Raw genomic sequence first — 20,465 nt, 5'->3', positions numbered from 1 at the left:
TGTCCCCCCCGTCCCCCCCGGGATTTCCGCCCCTGCCCTCCTGTACTCCCTGTTCACTCATGACTGCACAGCCAGGCACGACTCCAACACCATTATTAAGTTTGCCGATGACAGAACAGTGGTAGGCCTGATCACCGACAACGATGAGACTGCCTATAGGGAGAAGGTCAGAGACCTGGCCATGTGGTGCAAGGACAACAACCTCTCTCTCAACGTGATCAAGACAAAGGAGATGATTGTGGACTACAGGAAAAGGAGGACAGAGCACATCCCCATTCTCATCAACGGGGCTGTAGTGGAGCATTTTGAGAGCTTCAAGTTCGTTGGTGTCCACATCACCAACAAACTAACATGGTCCAAGCACACCAAGACAGTCGTGAAGAGGGCACAACAAAACGCATTCCCCCTCAGGAGACTGAAAATATTTGGCATGGGTCCTGAGATCCTCAAAAGGTTCTACAGCTGCATCTTCGAGAGCATCCTGACTGGTTGTATCACTGCCTGGTATAGCAGCTTCTCGGCCTCCGACCACAGGGCACTACAGAGGGTAGTGCGTACGGCCCAGTACATCACTGAGGCCAAGCTTCCTGGCATCCAGGACCTCTATATCAGGCGGTGTCAGAGGAAGGCCCTAAAAATTGTCAAAGACTCCAGCCACCCTAGTCATAGACTGTTCTCTCTGCTACCGCATGGCAAGCGGTACCTGAGCGCCAAGTCTAGGTCCAAGAGGCTTCTACCCCCAAGCTATAAGACTCCTGAACATCTAATCAAATGGCTACCCAGACTATTTGCATTGCCCCCCCCCCCCCCCCCCTTTACGCCGCTGCTACTCTCTGTTATTATCTATGCATAGTCACTTCATAACTCTACCTACATGTACATATTACCTCGACTAACCGGTGCCCCCGCACATTGACTCTGTACCAGTAACCCCTGTATATAGCCTCACTATTGTTATTTTACTGCTGCTCTTTAACTACTTGTTACTTTTATTTCTTATTCATATTTTTTAAACTGCATTGTTAGTTAGGGGCTTGTAAGTAAGCATTTCACTGTTGTATTTGGCGCATGTGACTAATAACATTTGATTTTGATAACCCAGAACTCTTCTTAAGTAGTACTTCAGAGTATTTTTACTTAGCTACTATACACCACTGGGTCATGATTATACCCAGGTCAGGTGACAAGATTTGCTTGCACCCCCATACTGTCTATGAATGGCACATATCAACACAGGTGAGTCCAATGATGTATCTAATCCCTTGATTGCTGATGCCATATTTGCTCTTCCCAGAATGAGCCGTCCTCCATAGGAATGAATGGAAGTGTACAGTATTACAAATAAATATTTTAAGGACCAAATTACATGTATTCAAGTAACTTTGTTGTAGTGGGGACAGTAAAATAGATACTTTCTAAAAACAATACTTAAAGGAAATTTGTTTTAAATTGTTTCAATTTTTATTTTTAGTTCACATCTGAGCTATCATCTAGTGTATATATAAATCATTGAGTGAGTCACAACTACGTGACATTGCTTAATAGACAACTGAGGCTCAATCCTGTTTAGGGACATGTACCTTAAGAAGCCTTATGCATCCATTTGCCTGCTTCGAAAGTGTTGTTAAAATTAAGATTAAAATTTCACAACCTGTCACATGAATAACTACAGGAACCAGAATGCACCACAACAGTCGGCCAATAGTATCGCAGGTTGTGTTGAGGCGTTGAATGCACGCGGTGGTTCTTCACTTCCTGGTTAAAGATGGCGGATGAGAATGAGACAGCGCCGAAGCCGGAGAAAGAAGAGGAGGTAGAAGAAGACCATGGACACTGCAGTGATTGCGAAAATGAAGAGCATCACTTTGATGATGGGTAAGGGTGCAAACTTGTTTTTGTAGCATTATAGAAAATGTGTCATGCTCTTGCGCTCGTTTTAAAGATACGATACGATGCGAGCTAAGCTTGAGTATACCAATTCAACTAATCCCTCCCACTTTCTTTTGGACGATTGGTGATAACGGTTTACTAATTGCCTGCTTGTCGCTCTGATTGGATCTAAATTGGGTATTTTCCTGTTGTGGGCGGGGTTTCATGCCATTCCTCTGTTGCTTTTATCGCGAGGCATAGTTAACTACCATTGGTCACTGTACAAGAAATTGAACCCATTATTATGATACATTAAATACAGTTATGCGGTGAAGACCAACACAAATCAGATTGTAGTACAACATTAAACTGGAACACTTGGCATTCGAATAGAGAACAGCGTCCAAATGTTAAATACCACGTCGTAAGTCAAATGCGAAACTAATAACGTTAGCTAACTAGATAGCCAGCTATGCCTTTTTACGACGATGACTTGTTAGCTAGCTGACTCCCGAACTTGTGACACTGTCAAAAACAATCAGCATATTATTTACCCTGATGATGCATCGTTTGTTTTCCTTTTCAGCACAGCAACACCAGCATGATAGGTGCTAATTTATTTAGCATAGTTGGTTCATTCCCACCATGCGCTGCATTTTCTGTCCCCAGGAAATGTCTCTTCTTATTTAGTGTAAAATGTGGATTCCAAAAGGCTTTAAATATATGGTCGGGTGTACTTTACCATAACACAAAAATATGGCCCTTGAAAGTGAATGTTATGCATTTTTGAACATTATTTATCAACTTCCATGAGAAATGTAAGCCCTTGTTAAATTATCTTATCAATAACGTTTTTTCCATGGTTATTGTATTTTTTTATTTAAGATTTTCTTTGTGTCCCTGATAGTTTGTTGTAATTCTGCATTTAAGAAAACAATATTTTTCTAAAATGACACCACATTCAGGAAGTTGCATAATTTCTTTGGTGGGAAAACGGTGGTGCAAATGTACAACAATATAAACACACATTTTTATCTATTTTTCCATGCTTCATGTTGTTAGTCTGAATGGCCCACTCATACATTTCTACCCTGTTAGGCTAATTTATAGAGAACTAACCACATTTCATATGTTTAATAGAAAAGTTAAAATCCGGTTCAAGTGTTCACTATTATGCTAGCTCAATCTTGCGCACTCACAGAGCTATGGCTAATTTGAGTTCAAATTTCCACCCAGTTAGATTCCCCCCCCCCCCCCCCCCCAAAGAAAATAAGTGCCAGAGTTTGAGCTCTAGAGCTCCCTTATTTTGCCAGGAGAAAATGAAAGTAACTACTCAACATTCCTTCTGTAAATTGCAGGGTTGACCTAACCATATAGTGACATGTAGCTAGCTTGCTATTTGTTTATCTGGGATGCAACCATTGTCAAAACTCCCTTGCTTGCATTGAAGCTATATTTGTTCTGCCAACAATCAACAACAACCAATTTAAACTGGGTGTGGATTACAGCCCTTGTGTGGCTTGACGATGTCAGCGTGTATGCGAGCATCTGGAACCCTGCTAGGTAGATAAGTTAGCTATCAAATATTCATGTTAACGTTAGTTAGCTAAATGAAATGAAAGGGTGAATGGTTCTGGATGGTAGTTAGGCTCAACTGCTAGAATGGAAGCCTGTCGAATAAGCCATTGAATGCTTGGTCGTCTATTGTTCCTGTCAGTGTCCCCTTAACATCCCTCATACACACGTACACACAGACGCATAGCCACACATACTCCCCCCCGGGATCATGTGATTCACCATCTGTCCTGGTGCTACAAATACAGGCCAGTCCCTAGCCTCACTCCCCTCTTGGAAGCTAATGGGATTATCCCCTGTTCTTGTAAGTATGCTGCTGTCTCCCTGTCCTGCCCAGGAAATGGGGGTGGGGGCTCTTCTAGAGTCATTGATGATCAGGGGATGGAGGAATAACTCCAACCAATTTAAACTAGCTTGGGGATGAACTGTAAGTTATGTGTTTTTGAGACGAAAGGTCACCACATGCTTGTTGCCAACATATCTTTAAAAAAAAACGGTGTATTCTAGGTTGGTAATGAAGAGGACTGAAACAGTTGTGGCACTCTCCTGGCCTATGGAAAGTCTTATAGTTACATGTTTTGTTTTTTTGTCCTATGGTAGTGAGAAGGGCCAGGGAGATGACAGCGGTGCCAAGAAGAAGAAAAACAAAAAGAAGAAGAAGAAGTCTGGGGCAAATAAAGAACCTGCTGAGGAGGATCCGCTAGCCAAGGTAGATGTATGTACATGTGTGTAGGCCACATGAGTGAGTGTGGGGGCAAATGTCTTTGCCTTGTGTTTGTGTCCCTCTGTTTGTTCCTTTTGCGAGAGTAGTGCTAGAAAGACCGACATTGACTTATTGTTCTGTAACTTTTGAAAACGGACTCTACAAAACTGAATGGAGATTAGTGGGTGTGTTTGTCTGTGTAGACATTGTTTTGCATTTGGCAATTTATTTCCTTTTCAACCCTACATTACTCTTTCTCTCTCTCTCTACACAGGTGAACTCGCTGCCTGCTGATAAGCTGCAGGAGATCCAAAAGGCCATTGAACTGTTTTCTGTAGGTCAGGGCCCTGCCAAAACCATGGAGGAGGCAAGCCGACGCAGCTACCAGTTCTGGGACACACAGCCCGTCCCCAAGCTAGGTATGACATTTGGCAGGGGTACAGAGATGTCTCCACAACCTCACTGTAGTGACTAGTAGGGATTAACACGGGTACCGGGTTACCGGGAACTGTACTGGGACCACTCTTCACATTTTCCCAAAAAATAAAATGACAAGACATGGTCCAAGCAAGAAATTACTAAATTTCCCCCAAATGTCACACTAATGCAATTCCACAAAATACACATGTGCAGTAGCAGATTGGCAAAAATAAAATGGCACAATATCCAAGCAGGTTGTCTCATGGAAGCCTTGAACCTAGCGTATTTACTTCACAAAGTCGCCATAAATTCAAAGTTCATGCATAATTGACACTGCCGGACTTCAGACGAGACCCGAATGCAGTTTAGATTTCTTATCAGAACTGAAAATTCAACCATGGTCTGACCCAAGCTCGGTGAGCTGAAAACCCGAGCCCTGGTCCGACATCACAGAAATGAAATGAACCTGAAAAAAAAGCCACATTTCTAGAAAACAGTAGCGGAGGCGGGCGGAAGCGGAGTAAAAAGAGATGAGAAAACAGCCATTGGGCCTAGAAAAAGCGCAGAGAGAGAACACACCATAGTGATGCAAGTGGCTTTTGGTTTTCACTCGCATAGCAGCCTGTTCTACTCCTGACCTAAAGCCTGTGACTTGTCTGATAATCAATGGGATTTTGTGTCACAGATTCGCTCTATATTTGGTTAATTGATCTCTGTCTGGACAAGTGGAAGTGGTAGCTCATTTATTCGTTTGCTGATCTTTCACTGATCAGAAACATTTAGTTTGCAAAAATGTAGCCTAAATCAAGTGTATTATTTATCTTTTGACTCAAGTAGTAGCCTTATAGAGCCTAGGCTATTGTCCTATCATCCCAATCCCACTGAAACCCAAAATTCTGACTCCTGTCTCACATGATCAAAGAACTGTATATATTTTTTAAGAGTTGGTCCCTGTTAAGATACCTTGATATTTAAACCATTTCCTGTCCATCTCCCTGTTATTCATGAGCTGATCTGCTATCTCTGTAATCATCAAGTCAATTTAGCCAAATAGGTTATATTCTGTCATTTGTTGAGTTTATCGAGCAAGCTTAGCGACTTTGGTCTTTGACTTTTCTTTGGCTGCTGTTAAAGTTTTGAATGATTCGACAATGCTATGGCCTACTCGGGGTGTACTCTGTGCGTGCTGAGCACGCTCAGTGTCGAGCCTAGATCTACCGCTTAATTAGTTGAGGAACATAATAACGCTCTGAATTTTTGAACGGCCTGTTTCGCAATTCAGAACAACGTTATTGGTGATCAAAGTCCCATACACACTCGCCCTAGTTAGATAACCTATGGCCTCTACAAGTTTGTCTATCATCCCATCTGGTAGTGCCTGTCTTGACTGCATCAATTCGATGTAAAGAAGCTAGCTATGTTAGCCAGCTAATTTTTAGCTAGCTATAGTGCATTCGGAAAGTATTCAGACCTCTTGGCTTTTTCCACATTTTGTTATGTTACAGGCTTATTTTAAAGTTGATTAAATATTTTTTTTCCTTATCAATCTACATACAATTATCCATAACGACAAAGCAAAAACTGGTTTTTAGAAATGTAAATATCACATTTACGTAAGTATTCAGACCCTTTACTTAGTACTTTGTTGATATACCTTTGGCAGCGATTACAGCCTCCAGGCTTCTTGGGTATGACGCTACAACCTTGGCACATTCTTCTCTGCAGATCCTCTCAAGCTCTGTCAGGTTGGATGGGGAGCGTTGCTGCACAGCTATTTTCAGGTCTCTCCAGAGATGTTCGATCGGGTTCAAGTTCGGGCTCTGGCTAGGCCACTCAAGGACATTCAGAGACTTGTCCCGAAGCCACTCCTGCATTGTCTTGGCTGTGTACTTAGGGTCATTGTCTTGTTGGAAGGTGAACCTTCGACCCAGTCAGGTCCTGAGCACTCTGGAGCAGGTTTTCATCAAGGATCTCTCTGTCTTTTGCTTCGTTCATCTTTCCCTTGATCCTGACTTGTCTCCCTACCGCTGAAAAACATCCCCAGAGCATGATGCTGCCACCACCTTGCTTCACCGTAGGAGTGGTGCCAGGTTTCCTCCAGACGTGCCGCTTGGCATTCAGGCCAAAGAGTTCAATCTTGGTTTCATCAGACCAGAGAATCTTGTTTCTCATGATCTGAGAGTCCTGAGAGCAAACTCCAAGCAGGCTTTTTACTGAGGAGTGGTTTCTGTCTGTCCACTCCACCATAAAGGCCTGATTGTTGGAGTGCTGCAGAGATGGTTGTCCTTCTGGAAGGTTCTCTCATCTCCACAGAGGAACTCTGCAGCTCTGTCAGTGACCATCATATTCTTGGTCACCTCCCTGACTAAGGCCCTTCTCCCCCGATTGCTCAGTTTGGCCGGGCATCCAGCTCTCGGAAGAGTCTTGGTGGTTCCAAACTTGTTCCATTTTTTTTATTTTCACCTTTATTTAACTAGGTAGGCCAGTTGGGAACAAGTTCTCATTTACAACTGCGACCTGGCCAAGATAAAGCAAAGCAGTGCGACAAAAACAACAACAGAGTTAGACATGGGATTAGCAAACGTACAGTCAATAACACAATAGAAAAATCTATGTACAGTGTGTGCAAATGTAGTAAGATTAAGGAGGTAAGGCAATAAATAGGCCATAGTGGCGGAATAATTACAATTTAGCATTAACACTGGAGTGATGGATGTGCAGATGATGATGTGCAAGTAGAGATGCTGGGGTGCAAAATAGTAAAAAATAACAATATGGGGATGAGGTGGTTGGGTGGGCTATTTACAGATGGGCTGTGTACAGGTGCAGTGATCGGTAAGCTGCTCTGACGCTGATGCTTAAAGTTAGTTATGGAGATATTTCTCCAGCTTCAGTGATTTTTGCAATTCGTTCCAGTCATTGGCAGCAGAGAACTGGAAGGAAAGGCAGCCAAAGCAGGTGTTGGCTTTGGGGATGACCAGTGAAATATACCTGCTGGAGCGTGTGCTACGGGTGGGTGTTGCTATGGTGACCAGTGAGCTGAGATAAGGCGGGGGTTTACCTAGCAAAGACTTATAGATGACCTGGAGCCAGTGGGTTTGGCGACGAATATGTAGTGAGGGCCAGCCATCGAGAGCATACAGGTCGCAGTGGTGGGTAGTATATAGGGCTTTGGTGACAAAATGGATGGCACTGTGATAGACTGCATCCAATTTGCTGAGTACAGTGTTGGAAGCTATTTTGTAAATGACATCGCCGAAGTCAAGCATTGGTAGGATAGTCAGTTTTACGAGGGCATGTTTGGCAGCATGAGTGAAGGAGGCTTTGTTGTCATATAGGAAGCTGATTCTAGATTTAATTTAGGATTGGAGATGCTTGATGTGAGTCTGGAAGGAGAGTTTACAGTCTAACCAGACACCTAGGTATTTGTAGTTGTCCACATATTCTAAGTCAGAACCGTCCAGAGTAGTGATGCTAGTCGAGCGGGCGGGTGCGAGCAGCAATCGTTTGAAGAGCATGCATTTAGTTTTACTTGCATTTAAGAGCAGTTGGAGGTCACGGAAGGAGAGTTGTATGGCATTGAAGCTCGTCTGGAGGTTAGTTAACACAGTGTCCAAAGAAGGGCCAGAAGTATACAGAATGGTGTCGTCTGCGTAGAGGTGGATCAGAGAATCACCAGCAGCAAGAGCGACATCATTGATGTATACAGAGAAGAGATTCGGCCCGAGAATTGAGCCCTGTGGCACCCCCATAGAGACTGCCAGAGGTCCGGACAACAGGCCCTCCGATTTGACACACTGAACTCTGTCTGAGAAGTAGTTGGTGAACCAGGCGAGGTAGTCATTTGAGATACTAAGGCTGTTGAGTCTGCTGATAAGAATGCGGTGATTGGCAGAGTCAAAAGCCTTGGCCAGGTCGATGAAGACGGCTGCACAGTACTGTCTTTTATCAATGGTGGTTATGATATCATTTAGAACCTTGAACGTGGCTGGGGTGCACCCATGACCAGCTTGGAAACCAGATCGCATAGTGGAGAAGGTACGGTGGGATTTGAAATGGTCGGTGATTCCATTTAAGAATGATGGAGGCCACTGTGTTCTTGGGGACATTTTTTGCTACCCTTCCCCAGATCTCTACCTCGACACAATCCTGTCTCGGTGCTCTACAGACAATTCCTTCGACCTCATGGCTTGGTTTTTGCTCTGACATGCACTGTCAACTGTGGGACCTTTATATAGACAGGTGTGTGCCTTTCCAAATCATGTCCAATCAATTGAATTTACCACAGGTGGACTCCAAGTTGTAGAAACATCACAAGGATGATCAATGGGAACAGGATGCACCTGAGCTCAATTTCGAGTCTAATAGCAAAGGGTCTGAATACTTATGTAAACTTATGTATTTTTATGCATTTGCGAAGATTTCTAAAAACCTGTTTTCGCTTTTTCATTATGGGGTATTCTGTGTAGATTGATGAGAACCCTCCCCAATTTAATCAATTTTAGAATAAGGCTGTAACGTGGAAAAAGTCAAGGGGGCTGAATACTTTCCTAATGCACTGTACCTAGGCTATTTGAGGCTATTTTGCTGCTCTTCCTGTCCTTGTTTACTACAACTCCATTCAGAATAAACAACAGCCTACCTGATGATTGCTTGGTGTAGCTTTCACCTTCTCATTTAGCTAAATTAACTCTGTAATTTAATAATTCCATTTTGCATTGATTAGAGATCTCCCAAGTTGCTTGCTACACATGGAGCTAGTGCCATGTTGATTGGTTGACTATAATAACAAAAGCGTGTAACCAGTATAGGCTACGTTGTCTTTTTTTATGGGGCGCACGTCATAAAAACTACATTCAAAAGGTTGTTTTATTGACTTAAGAATTTCAAATGTCATGGTATATCCGTGTCACAAACTGAAAAATGTGTATATATATATATATATATATATATATATATATATATATATATATATATATATATATATATATATATATATATATAAATAAATAAATAAATGCAACATGCAACAATTTCATTGATTTTACTGAGTTACAGTTCATAAAAGGAAATCAGTCAATTGAAATGAATTCATTAGGCCCTAATCATATGACTGGGAATACAGACATGTGTCTGTTGGTCACAGATTCCAAAAAAAAAAGTATGGGTGTGTATCAGAATCAGTCTGTATCTGGAGTGACCACAATTTGCCTCATGCAGCGTGACACATCTCTTTCGCATGGAGTTGATCAGGCTGTTGATTGGCCTGTGGAATGTTGTCCCGCTCCTCTTCAATGGCTGTGCGAAGTTGCTGGATATTGGTGGGAACTGGAACACGCTGTCGTACGCGTCGATCCAGAGCATCACAAACATGCTCAATGGGTGACAAGTCTGATTATGCAGGCCATGGAAGAATTATTAATTGTCTGTAATTTATACCTGCCCATACCATAATCCCACCGCCATCATGGGGCACTCTGTTCACAATGTTGACATCAGCAAATCGCTGGCCCACACGATGCCATACACGAGACCTGCCTGGTACAGTCGAAACTGGGGTTCAGCCGTGAAGAGCACACATTTCCAGCTTGACAGTGGCTATCGAAGGTGAGCATTTGGCCAGTGAATTCGGTTGCAGCGCTGAACTGCAGTCAGGTGAAGACCCTGGTGAGGACAGCGAGCACGCAGATGAGCTTCCCTGAGACTGTTTCTGACAATTTCTGCAGAAATTATTTGTTTGTTCAAACCCACAGTTTAATCACCTGTCTGGGTGGCTGGTCTCGGACGATCCTGCAGGTGAAGAAGCCAGATGTGGAGGTCCTGGGCTGGCGTGGTTACACATGGTCTGCTGTTGTGAGGCCGGTTGGACGTACTGCCAAATTCTCTAAAATGATGTTGGAGGCTTATGGTAGAGAAATTAACATTAAATTCTCTGTCAACAGCTCTGGTGGACATTCCTGCAGTCAGCATTCCAATTGCATGCTCCCTAAAAACTTGAGACATCTGTGGCGTGGTGAAACATAACTTTACATTTTAGTGGCCTTTTATTGTCCTCAGCACAAGGTGCACCTGTGTAATGATCATGCTGTTTAATCAGCTTCTTGATATGCCACACCTGTCAGGTGGATGGATTATCTTGGCAAAGGAGAAATGCTCACTAACAGGGATGTAAACATATTTGTGCATAACATTTGAGAGAGAGAAGCTTTTTGTGCATATGAAACATTTCTGGGATCTTTTGTTTCAGCTCATGAAACATTTGACCTAGACTTTGCATGTTTTTATTTTTGTTCAGTGTAGATTAATTACATTTAGACAGGCTTTTCATTGTTAAAATAGGCATCTGATTTTATTTTTTTTATTCTAAAAAGTGGTAGTGACCTGAGGAGATTTGATATGAGTAGTCCAATTGGGCCCTATGTTTTTGGATTAAACCTCCTATAATGGCTTCCAAGTGACGCAGAGGTCTAAGGTATTGCATCTCAGTGCTAGAGGCGTCACTACAGACACTGGTTCGATCCCGGGGTAAGGTTTGGCCGGGGTAGGCCGTCATTATAAAATAAGAACAAATTCTTATCTGACTTTCCTAGTTAAAGGTTAAATTAAAAAAAGTATGCTTTGTATATTTACATTGAATATGCAGATTGCTAATAACCTCTTACATTGCGTTTTGTTGTTTACCTTAGGGGAGATGGTGACATCACATGGTTCCATCGAGCCTGACAAAGACAACATCCGGGAGGAGCCCTACAGCCTTCCTCCAGGCTTCACGTGGGACGCCTTGGACCTGGGCAACGCCGCTGTGGTGAGCAGGCTCCTCTACAACCCCTCCACCCCAGACTGAGTGTCCCAAAACAATATAGTGATAGCAATCAAAATACTTCACTTGTGGTTATTCCAACAGCTGACACCACTTTACCCTACTCAATTTAACCCTAGACCTTTTTCCCATGGCTCAGTCTCTTACTCTTCCTCCTCTTAGCTGAAGGAGCTGTACACTCTGCTCAATGAGAACTACGTGGAGGATGATGACAACATGTTCCGCTTCGACTACTCTCCAGAGTTCCTGCTCTGGTAACTCTTTATTTCTTAGCTACGTCACCTTTGTTACTCAGCTAGTCTCATTTATGTAACAATCTCTTTCAATAGAGAGCTATTTTATGTTAGTTGTGTCATCTTTTAAAGGCAGGAGTTGTTTTCTGACCAGGAAAACTTGGCCCTCAGGTTTTCTTTCATAGTTGGGAACTGACCTGCAATTGTAATGTCTCTCTCTGTCAGGGCTCTGCGCCCCCCCGGCTGGCTGCCCCAGTGGCACTGTGGGGTGAGGGTGAACTCCAACCAGAAGCTGGTGGGCTTCATCAGTGCCATCCCTGCCAACATCCGCATCTATGACCAGTCAGTGAATATGCATCATGCTCTTGTTCAAACACTTTTATTACTCCCATACACTGTAGTATTTTAATATAGCTAACAATAGGAATGTAATATTAATTTGCTCCTTGACTATATCATTTCATGTGTTAATTTGCTGTAAGAAGTCAGACATTAAGAGGCCTTTGTCACTTTAGACTGTTTTTGTCATTTAGAGATAAGAAGATGGTGGAGATCAACTTTCTGTGCGTCCACAAGAAGCTGCGCTCCAAGCGGGTAGCGCCAGTCCTGATCCGAGAGATCACCAGACGGGTCAACCTGAAGGGCATCTTCCAGGCTGTCTACACCGCTGGCGTGGTACTGCCCAAACCCGTGGGCACCTGCAGGTGGGTCACTGAGAGACATACCAACCACACCACACCAGACAGATACCCATCCAACCAAATGCATATGCTCTTAAACACAAAAACAAAGTGATTATAAAATCTGTTATCTGTATAGGTACTGGCATCGCTCTCTGAACCCACGCAAGCTGATCGAGGTGAAGTTCTCTCACCTGAGCCGGAACATGACTATGCAACGCACCATGAAGCTGTACCGTCTGCCTGAGGTGAGTCAGTGAGCAAAGCTCCATCTAGAGGTTATCCTCTGCACAACACCCGAACGCTCAGCCATCACCTGATGCCTCTATTTGAAATGTCTATTGTGTTGACATAAAACTCTCCATTGAAAAGGATTGCCATGACCTTCCATCTCCTTCTCTCCAGTCCCCAAAGACGTCTGGCTTGCGGCCGATGACCAGGAAGGATGTTCCGGCGGTGCATCGCCTGCTCCTGGAGTACCTGAGCCAGTTCCACCTGGCCCCCGTCATGAGCCCCGAGGAGGTGGAGCACTGGTTGCTGCCCCAGGAGAGCATCATCGACACCTACCTGGTCGTAGTCAGTACCATTGATAAAACGTACACTACCGTAGACACCTATAACATTACAACACCTTACACGCTTAGTATATATGGTATACACTAAGTAGACCATTACACACGACCATATATGGACAGCTACCCAGATAGCCTCTAGACACTTCTACCTCTAGACAACATTGTTCACATTATGTCAGAGCTCTGGAAATGCATTTCACACACATCTAAAATGGAGTGAATGTAAAGTCGGAGGATGTGTGTCTTCTCCCTGTGGCAGTCCTCTGGGGGCAAGGTGACGGACTTCCTGAGCTTCTACACGCTCCCCTCTACTATTATGAACCATCCAGTGCACCGCAGCCTTAAGGCAGCCTACTCCTTCTACAACGTGCACACCACCACCACCCTGCTGGACCTGATGTCTGACGCGCTCATTCTGGCCAAGTCGGTGAGTTGGTCCTCTTCAGGGGGTTGGGGGTCAAATGGGAGTTGGATTTGAGTACCAGGTCAAATATTTACTGTGTACACTGAGTATATCAAACATTAGGAATACTCCTAATATAGCGTTGCACCCCCACTTATTTGCTCTCAGAACAGCCTCAATTTGTCACAGGGATGTTGGCCCATGTTGACTCCAATACGTCCCACAGTTGTGTCAAGTTGGCTTGATGTCCTTTGGGTGGTGGACCGTGCTTGATACACACAGGAAAATGTTGTGTGAAAAATCCAGCAGCATTGCAGTTCTTGACACAAACTGGTGTGCCTGTTACGTACTACCATACCCGTTCAAAGGCAGTTAAATATTTTGTCTTGCCCATTCACCCTCTGAATGGCACACATATCTTAGTTGTCTCAACTTAAAATCCTTTTAGTCGGTCTCCTCCCATTGATCTACACTGATTTGAAGTGGATTTTAACAGGTGACATCAATAAGGGATCATTGCTTTCATCTGGATTCACCTGGTCAGTCTGTCATGGAAAGAGCAGGTGTTCTTAATGTTTTGTATACTCAGATAAAGATGAATTATACACAACTCAATCCCTCTCCGCTATCTCTCTGTATCCCCCTCTCTCACCCCTATCTATTGTCAATATCCAGAAAGGGTTTGACGTTTTCAATGCACTGGACCTGATGGAGAATAAGACTTTCCTTGAGAAGCTCAAGTTTGGCATCGGAGACGGAAATCTACAGTATTATCTGTACAATTGGAAGTGTCCTAGCATGGGATCAGAGAAGGTGCGTCATGATGCCCATAGTTCACATTGACTGATAGTTCAGTCAGTTCCTAGAGAGATGACTCTTTTTCGCATTGATATAAATTATCCATGGTAATATGACGATATTGAAAGAGTTTTGTGTTACCTAGACTGTACTGTAAACCAATGGGTCATTAGATCATGCCTATGGCGATATCCACCACTAAGAGCTAAATAGTTATTTTTTTCTAGTACAAAAGGAGGAAGTGTAATGAGAGAGGGAGGGAACCATTGACTTGATTATCTTGCTATCACAGTTAAGCCAGGCAGAGAAGTATACAGGCCTCACAGAACTCATCGTGTGTGTTCTCATTTTAACTTATGGTGAAACTATCATAAGCTTCCTTTTTCTGTGGTTCACAGGTTGGCTTAGTACTACAGTGACATCCCTCTTCACCCCCCCACTGAGCGTCACAGTTAGGCCAGGAGACCACAAAACGCACTGACCACCTGACAGATGGACCGATGGACTTCCTGCTTCAGGAAAGAGAACCCACCGCCCATTTTTACTTCTTGACCTTTGAACTTTGACCTGCACTACCGCTGCCAGGCAGGGAGTCGGGGGAGTTGGTCCTTCTCCACGCTCTCTCTCCCTCCCATCACATGGACCTTAAGCCATTTTAGTTACCATCCCAACTGAAGTCTGTCATGATTGTACCAGATATCTTATACACACAATGCACAATTCGCCAAATAACACACGCGTGTAACTACACAACATACATGTACTGTAAGACAAACATGATAGGAAAATTATACTAACACATACTGACCCAGGGGTGGGCAACTCAAGTCCTCGGGGGCCTGATTGGTGTCACAGTTTTTCTCCATCCCTAGCAAACACAGCTGATTTAATCAAATTGCATTCTAAACTGAAGATCATGATTAGGTGATTATTGGAGTCAGGTGTGTTAGCTGTGGCTGGGGCAAAACTGGGACACCAATCAGGCCCTCGAGGACTGGAATTGCCCACCCCTGCACTAGACGCTAACATTTTGTATTCCTTCATGTGTGCGATGCGCTTTTTCAAAACAAATCTCTCATCATCCCCGAAGTACAGTGTTAGAGAGAAAAAAATCGAAACAATCAAAAACATTTAAAAAGGAAGAACTAAACAAAAAATATATAAGGTAATTAATATCCGAAGTGGACACAAGACAAGGGCTTCTGTCAATGTTTTTATTCTTTTGCTATTGAGGCTTGAAACTGCAGATTTACTATCAACCCCTCAATTTTCTTCAATGTAGGCGTTCTAGACTTGACTCTGTACACAGCTGACCGAGGGGTAAATGAGGGGTTTTGTCCTTCATCTTTTTTTTTTAATATATATATTTTTTTGTCCCATCTTTACTAACTGTCGTGACTCATTCAGAAGCCCTGTTCAGAAGAAAATACAACGATGACCGTTTAAATGGAACAGCTGTCAACAAGAACTTAGTAGTTCGGACTTCTTTTTTTTAGTTTTCAGAAAAAGCTGCGGTCAGGAGAGCAGATATTTGGAGTAGGGAAATGGTTGGGTGGGGGCTGCTGAGACGGGGCATGGAAGGGACTGGATACTGTTTGTTGGTATAACACCTCTGAAATTGAGAATTGAAACTGTCAAGGATTCTGGGACCTGGGCCGGGGAGGGGGCGGGGTAACACCCCAAGTAAACGTTTTGTTTTTATGTAGAGTGTTGGATGGGATGCAAACCGAAATTAATAACGGGTCTCATGGTTTTATGATGCAGGAAAACAAATGTGAAGATGCAGGGGAATTTTTGTGCAAAATAAAATATAGAAGTTGCTGTGAGGTTTTGTAATGGTTGCTCTCAGGTGATTTCTATCCTTTAGTTTATCATGAAGATATTCACTGAGTTACTTCTGCCTTACCCATCACCCCTTGGTGGTCAAATTCGACTTAAGAGGTGTGACTCCAAAATCAGTCAAAACAATTCATTTGGATTCTTGTTATACTTGTGTTTCTTGTTCTGTAAATAATTTCCCATTAACCATTTGGTTTGAGTTTGCTATTTTAGTGCAGACATAAAGGTTATAACGTTCAAAGGAATTTCACAAAAAATGGTTTCAGACTACAATCATCTTTATAATTACTGCACCAGTGCCCAAAATGGATGTATACTGAACAAAAATATAAACACAACATGCAACAATTTCATTGATTTTATTGAGTTACAGTTCGTATAAGGAAATCAGTCAATTGAAATAAATTCATTAGGCCCTAATCTATGAATTGCATATGTCTGGGAATACAGATATGCATCTGTCGGTGACATATCTTAAAAAAAAGAAAGGAAGGGCCTCATAATGGCCTCAGGATCTCATGGTATTTCTGTTCATTCAAATTGCCATCGATAAAATGCGTTTGTGTTCGTGTTCTGGAGCTTATGCCTGCCCATACCATAATCCCACCATGGGGCACTCTATTCACAACGTTGACATCACCAAGCCGCTCGCCCACATGACACCATACACGTGGCCTGCGGTTGTGAGGCCGGTTGGACGTACTGCCAAATTCTCTAAACAACGTTGGAGGCTTATGGTAGAGAAATTAACATTCAATTTTCTGGCAACAGTTCTGGTGGACATTCCTGCAGTCAGCATGCCAATTACACACTCCCTCAACTTGAGACATCTGTGGCATTGTGTTGTGTGACAAAACCACATTTTAGAGTGGCCTTTTATTGTCCTACCACAAGGTGCACCTGTGGATTATCTTGGCAAGGGAGAAATGCTCACTAACAGGGATATAAACAAATTTGAGCACATTTGAGAGAAGTACGTTTTTTGTGAGTATGGAACATTTCTGTGATCTTTTAGTTCAACTCATGAAACGGCACACTTTACATGTTGCGTTTTATTTTTGTTGAGTGTATATTTGATCAACAAAACAGAATTGTATCCATAGTGTCATGCACAAACATCTAATTTACCTCTCATGGAGATATAACATTTGTAAGGCACGACACACTCCAATTCCACCACTGTTAATACTTTCCTCTGACTTAAAGACTTGGCCGTCTATCTTAATGTATTTAGTAAAGGTCGGCCTTTTGCTATGTGGTGACACTGCAGCATACACCCAAGCCAATCACTAAAAGTACAGATTCTTTAACTTTCTTTGTGTATTATTAATTGCTTGTGAGGCCAACTTGTATATACTATAAATTGTATCCTTGCTATGCCACATGTTATTTTAACCACTACATTACACACCGTGACCTCTGTTTTAGGTTCTTACTGGCTCCCAGACAACTATACCACTAGCTTTCTGAAATCATTGGTTTAGGATTCGAGATTGATCTGAACCTGCAGCTCTCAGATAAGACCGGTTTGGCAACTTAACGTTCTGATTAGATCAAGATAACCTGAAGAAAGAGGACCTTTTGAGACTTTATATTACTATGCAGGTAGGTTATGTTATGGCCTTTTCAACTTTGCTCTTTTTCTTTGATTGTTTCAGATCTGTTGAAACTGAAAAAATATAAAATGCGTAAGAGTTGATCGGATATAGATGGAAAACAAAGTTACAAATACATGCATTCCCTCGTTTTCACGATTCACAGAACTAAAAATCATCAGGTTCCCTTTAAATTGTCTTTATAATATCTTTAGGTTTTTAATAAATTAGATGGTTAGAACATAACATTACAACATCATTACAATCATTCCTAGTAAGGACATGATGAAAAATATCAATGATGATGTAATTGTAGCATTGTAAAACCTCTCTCCCCTTCCTCCCTCTCAGTTATAAGCATTCTACCTTCCTCACCAAACAACCCTTGTCCTTATATCATGAAAAGGATGGACATTGTGGTGGTTAATTTCTGCATTACCAAATGAGGAGAGTTACAAACACACCAGTCTGAGTTAAACTACATATTTAATAATTAAGATACTCTCGAATGAACCAGGAAGGTCTCTACACAACAATACAATGAGCTTTTTATACCAAAGAATCCACCCCTTCAACGTACATTGACGAACCACAAAAGTTAAGTTTTGTCTGAAAGATACCTATAAAACATAATAGACAGCAACTGCCTGTTGTGTCCTGGGGTAAGGAAATATTTTTGTCTTTAAATCTCTTCAGCTCTTGAGCATACTATTGTTTTCCAAGGACGTTCTTGCAGAGAGGGTTGGCAGCATCAGTTCCTCTTCACTTCACAGGATTGATCTCACTGATTCATGGAGAGGGTACGTGGATCTGGGTGGGTCACACTCCCTTAGATTAAGTGCTTACGATCAGTTGATCACTATCTATAATAGCTTATGCTTGACTATCACAGAAAACAACGAGCTCACAGAACAGGGCTCCGGGCAGCCGAGCGGAAATGGAGGAAAACTCGCCTCCCTGCGAACCTGGCATCCTTTCACTCCCTCCTCTCTACATTCTCCTCTTCTGTCTCTGCTGCTAAAGCCACTTTCTACCACTATAAATTCCAAGCATCTGCCTCTAACCCTAGGAAGCTCTTTGCTACCTTCTCCTCCCTCCTGAATCCTCCCCCCCCCCCCCCTCCTCCCTCTCTGCGGATGACTTCGTCAACCATTTTGAAAAGAAGGTTGACGATATCCGATCCTCGTTTGCTAAGTCAAACGACACTGCTGGTCCTGCTCACACTGCCCTACCCTGTGCTTTGACCTCTTTCTCCCCTCTCTCTCCAGATGAAATCTCGCGTCTTGTGACGGCCGGCCGCCCAACAACCTGCCCACTTGACCCTATCCCCTCCTCTCTTCTCCAGACCATTTCCGGAGACCTTCTCCCCTTCCTCACCTCGCTCATCAACTCATCCTTGACCGCTGGCTACGTCCCTTCCGTCTTCAAGAGAGCGAGAGTTGCACCCCTTCTGAAAAAACCTACACTCGATCCCTCCGATGTCAACAACTACAGACCAGTATCCCTTCTTTCTTTTCTCTCCAAAACTCTTGAACGTGCCGTCCTTGGCCAGCTCTCCTGCTATCTCTCTCAGAATGACCTTCTTGATCCTAATCAGTCAGGTTTCAAGACTGGGCATTCAACTGAGACTGCTCTTCTCTGTGTCACGGAGGCTCTCCGCACTGCTAAAGCTAACTCTCTCTCCTCTGCTCTCATCCTTCTAGACCTATCTGCTGCCTTTGATACTGTGAACCATCAGATCCTCCTCTCCACCTTCTCCGAGTTGGGCATCTCCGGCGCGGCCCACGCTTGGATTGCGTCCTACCTGACAGGTCGCTCCTACCAGGTGGCGTGGCGAGAATCTGTCTCCGCACCATGCGCTCTCACCACTGGTGTCCCCCAGGGCTCTGTTCTAGGCCCTCTCCTATTCTCGCTATACACCAAGTCACTTGGCTCTGTCATATCCTCACATGGTCTCTCCTATCATTGCTATGCAGACGACACACAATTAATCTTCTCCTTTCCCCCTTCTGATAACCAGGTGGCGAATCGCATCTCTGCATGTCTGTCAGACATATCAGTGTGGATGACGGATCACCAGCTCAAGCTGAACCTCGGCAAGACGGAGCTGCTCTTCCTCCCGGGGAAGGACTGCCCGTTCCATGATCTCGCCATCACGGTTGACAACTCCCTTGTGTCCTCCTCCCAGAGTGCTAAGAACCTTGGCGTGATCCTGGACAACACCCTGTCGTTCTCCACTAACATCAAGGCGGTGACCCGATCCTGTAGGTTCATGCTCTACAACATTCGCAGAGTACGACCCTGCCTCACACAGGAAGCGGCGCAGGTCCTAATCCAGGCACTTGTCATCTCCCGTCTGGATTACTGCAACTCGCTGTTGGCAGGGCTCCCTGCCTGTGCCATTAAACCCCTACAACTCATCCAGAACGCCGCAGCCCGTCTGGTGTTCAACCTTCCCAAGTTCTCTCACGTCACCCCGCTCCTCCGCTCTCTCCACTGGCTTCCAGTTGAAGCTCGCATCCGCTACAAGACCATGGTGATTGCCTACGGAGCTGTGAAAGGAACGGCACCTCCATACCTTCAGGCTCTGATCAGGCCCTACACCCAAACAAGGGCACTGCGTTCATCCACCTCTGGCCTGCTGGCCCCCCTACCTCTGAGGAAGCACAGTTCCCGCTCAGCCCAGTCAAAACTGTTCGCTGCTCTGGCACCCCAATGGTGGAACAAGCTCCCTCACGACGCCAGGACAGCGGAGTCAATCACCACCTTCCGGAGACACCTGAAACCCCACCTCTTTAAGGAATACCTAGGATAGGATAAAGTAATCCTTCTACCCCCCCCCCCCCCCCCCCCCCCCTTAAAAGATTTAGATGCACTATTGTAAAGTGGTTGTTCCACTGGATATCATAAGGTGAATGCACCAATTTGTAAGTCGCTCTGGATAAGAGCGTCTGC

General features: G+C 43.8%; 1 protein-coding gene across 6 annotated transcripts; it reads left to right on the top strand.

The window, feature by feature from the left end:
• Window positions 1-1,721: 1,721 nt before the first annotated feature.
• nmt1a (N-myristoyltransferase 1a) lies at window positions 1,722-15,902 on the top strand. Of its 6 annotated transcripts, none has more exons than XM_014192456.3 (12): window positions 1,722-1,875; window positions 4,045-4,153; window positions 4,422-4,566; window positions 11,254-11,372; window positions 11,550-11,641; window positions 11,846-11,962; window positions 12,154-12,324; window positions 12,440-12,548; window positions 12,706-12,876; window positions 13,135-13,302; window positions 13,954-14,091; window positions 14,475-15,902. In XM_014192456.3, the coding sequence occupies exons 1-12, from the start codon at window positions 1,766-1,768 to the stop codon at window positions 14,493-14,495; spliced, it is 1,470 nt and encodes a 489-aa protein (XP_014047931.1). In that variant the 5' UTR covers window positions 1,722-1,765; the 3' UTR covers window positions 14,496-15,902. The 6 variants fall into 6 exon arrangements, with proteins under 6 accessions (XP_014047931.1, XP_014047928.1, XP_082829776.1 ...); XM_014192453.3 differs by having other exon boundaries at window positions 12,136-12,324; XM_082973650.1 differs by having other exon boundaries at window positions 4,045-4,159.
• Window positions 15,903-20,465: the final 4,563 nt, after the last annotated feature.

This window comes from Salmo salar, chromosome 03 (assembly GCF_965601325.2).
Source record: "Salmo salar chromosome 03, fSalSal1, whole genome shotgun sequence".
Classification (NCBI taxonomy): Eukaryota; Metazoa; Chordata; class Actinopteri; order Salmoniformes; family Salmonidae; genus Salmo; species Salmo salar.
This window is presented reverse-complemented; position numbering and strand designations above follow the sequence as displayed.

Coding starts and splice junctions, on each gene's coding strand:
- nmt1a (XM_014192452.3), top strand. CDS start 1,766: ATGGCGGATGAGAATGAGACAGCGCCGAAGCCGGAGAAAGAAGAGGAG. Junction 4,160..4,421: donor ATCCGCTAGCCAAGGTAGAT/GTATGTACATGT, acceptor CTCTCTACACAG/GTGAACTCGCTGCCTGCTGA. Junction 11,963..12,135: donor AACATCCGCATCTATGACCA/GTCAGTGAATAT, acceptor TTGTCACTTTAG/ACTGTTTTTGTCATTTAGAG.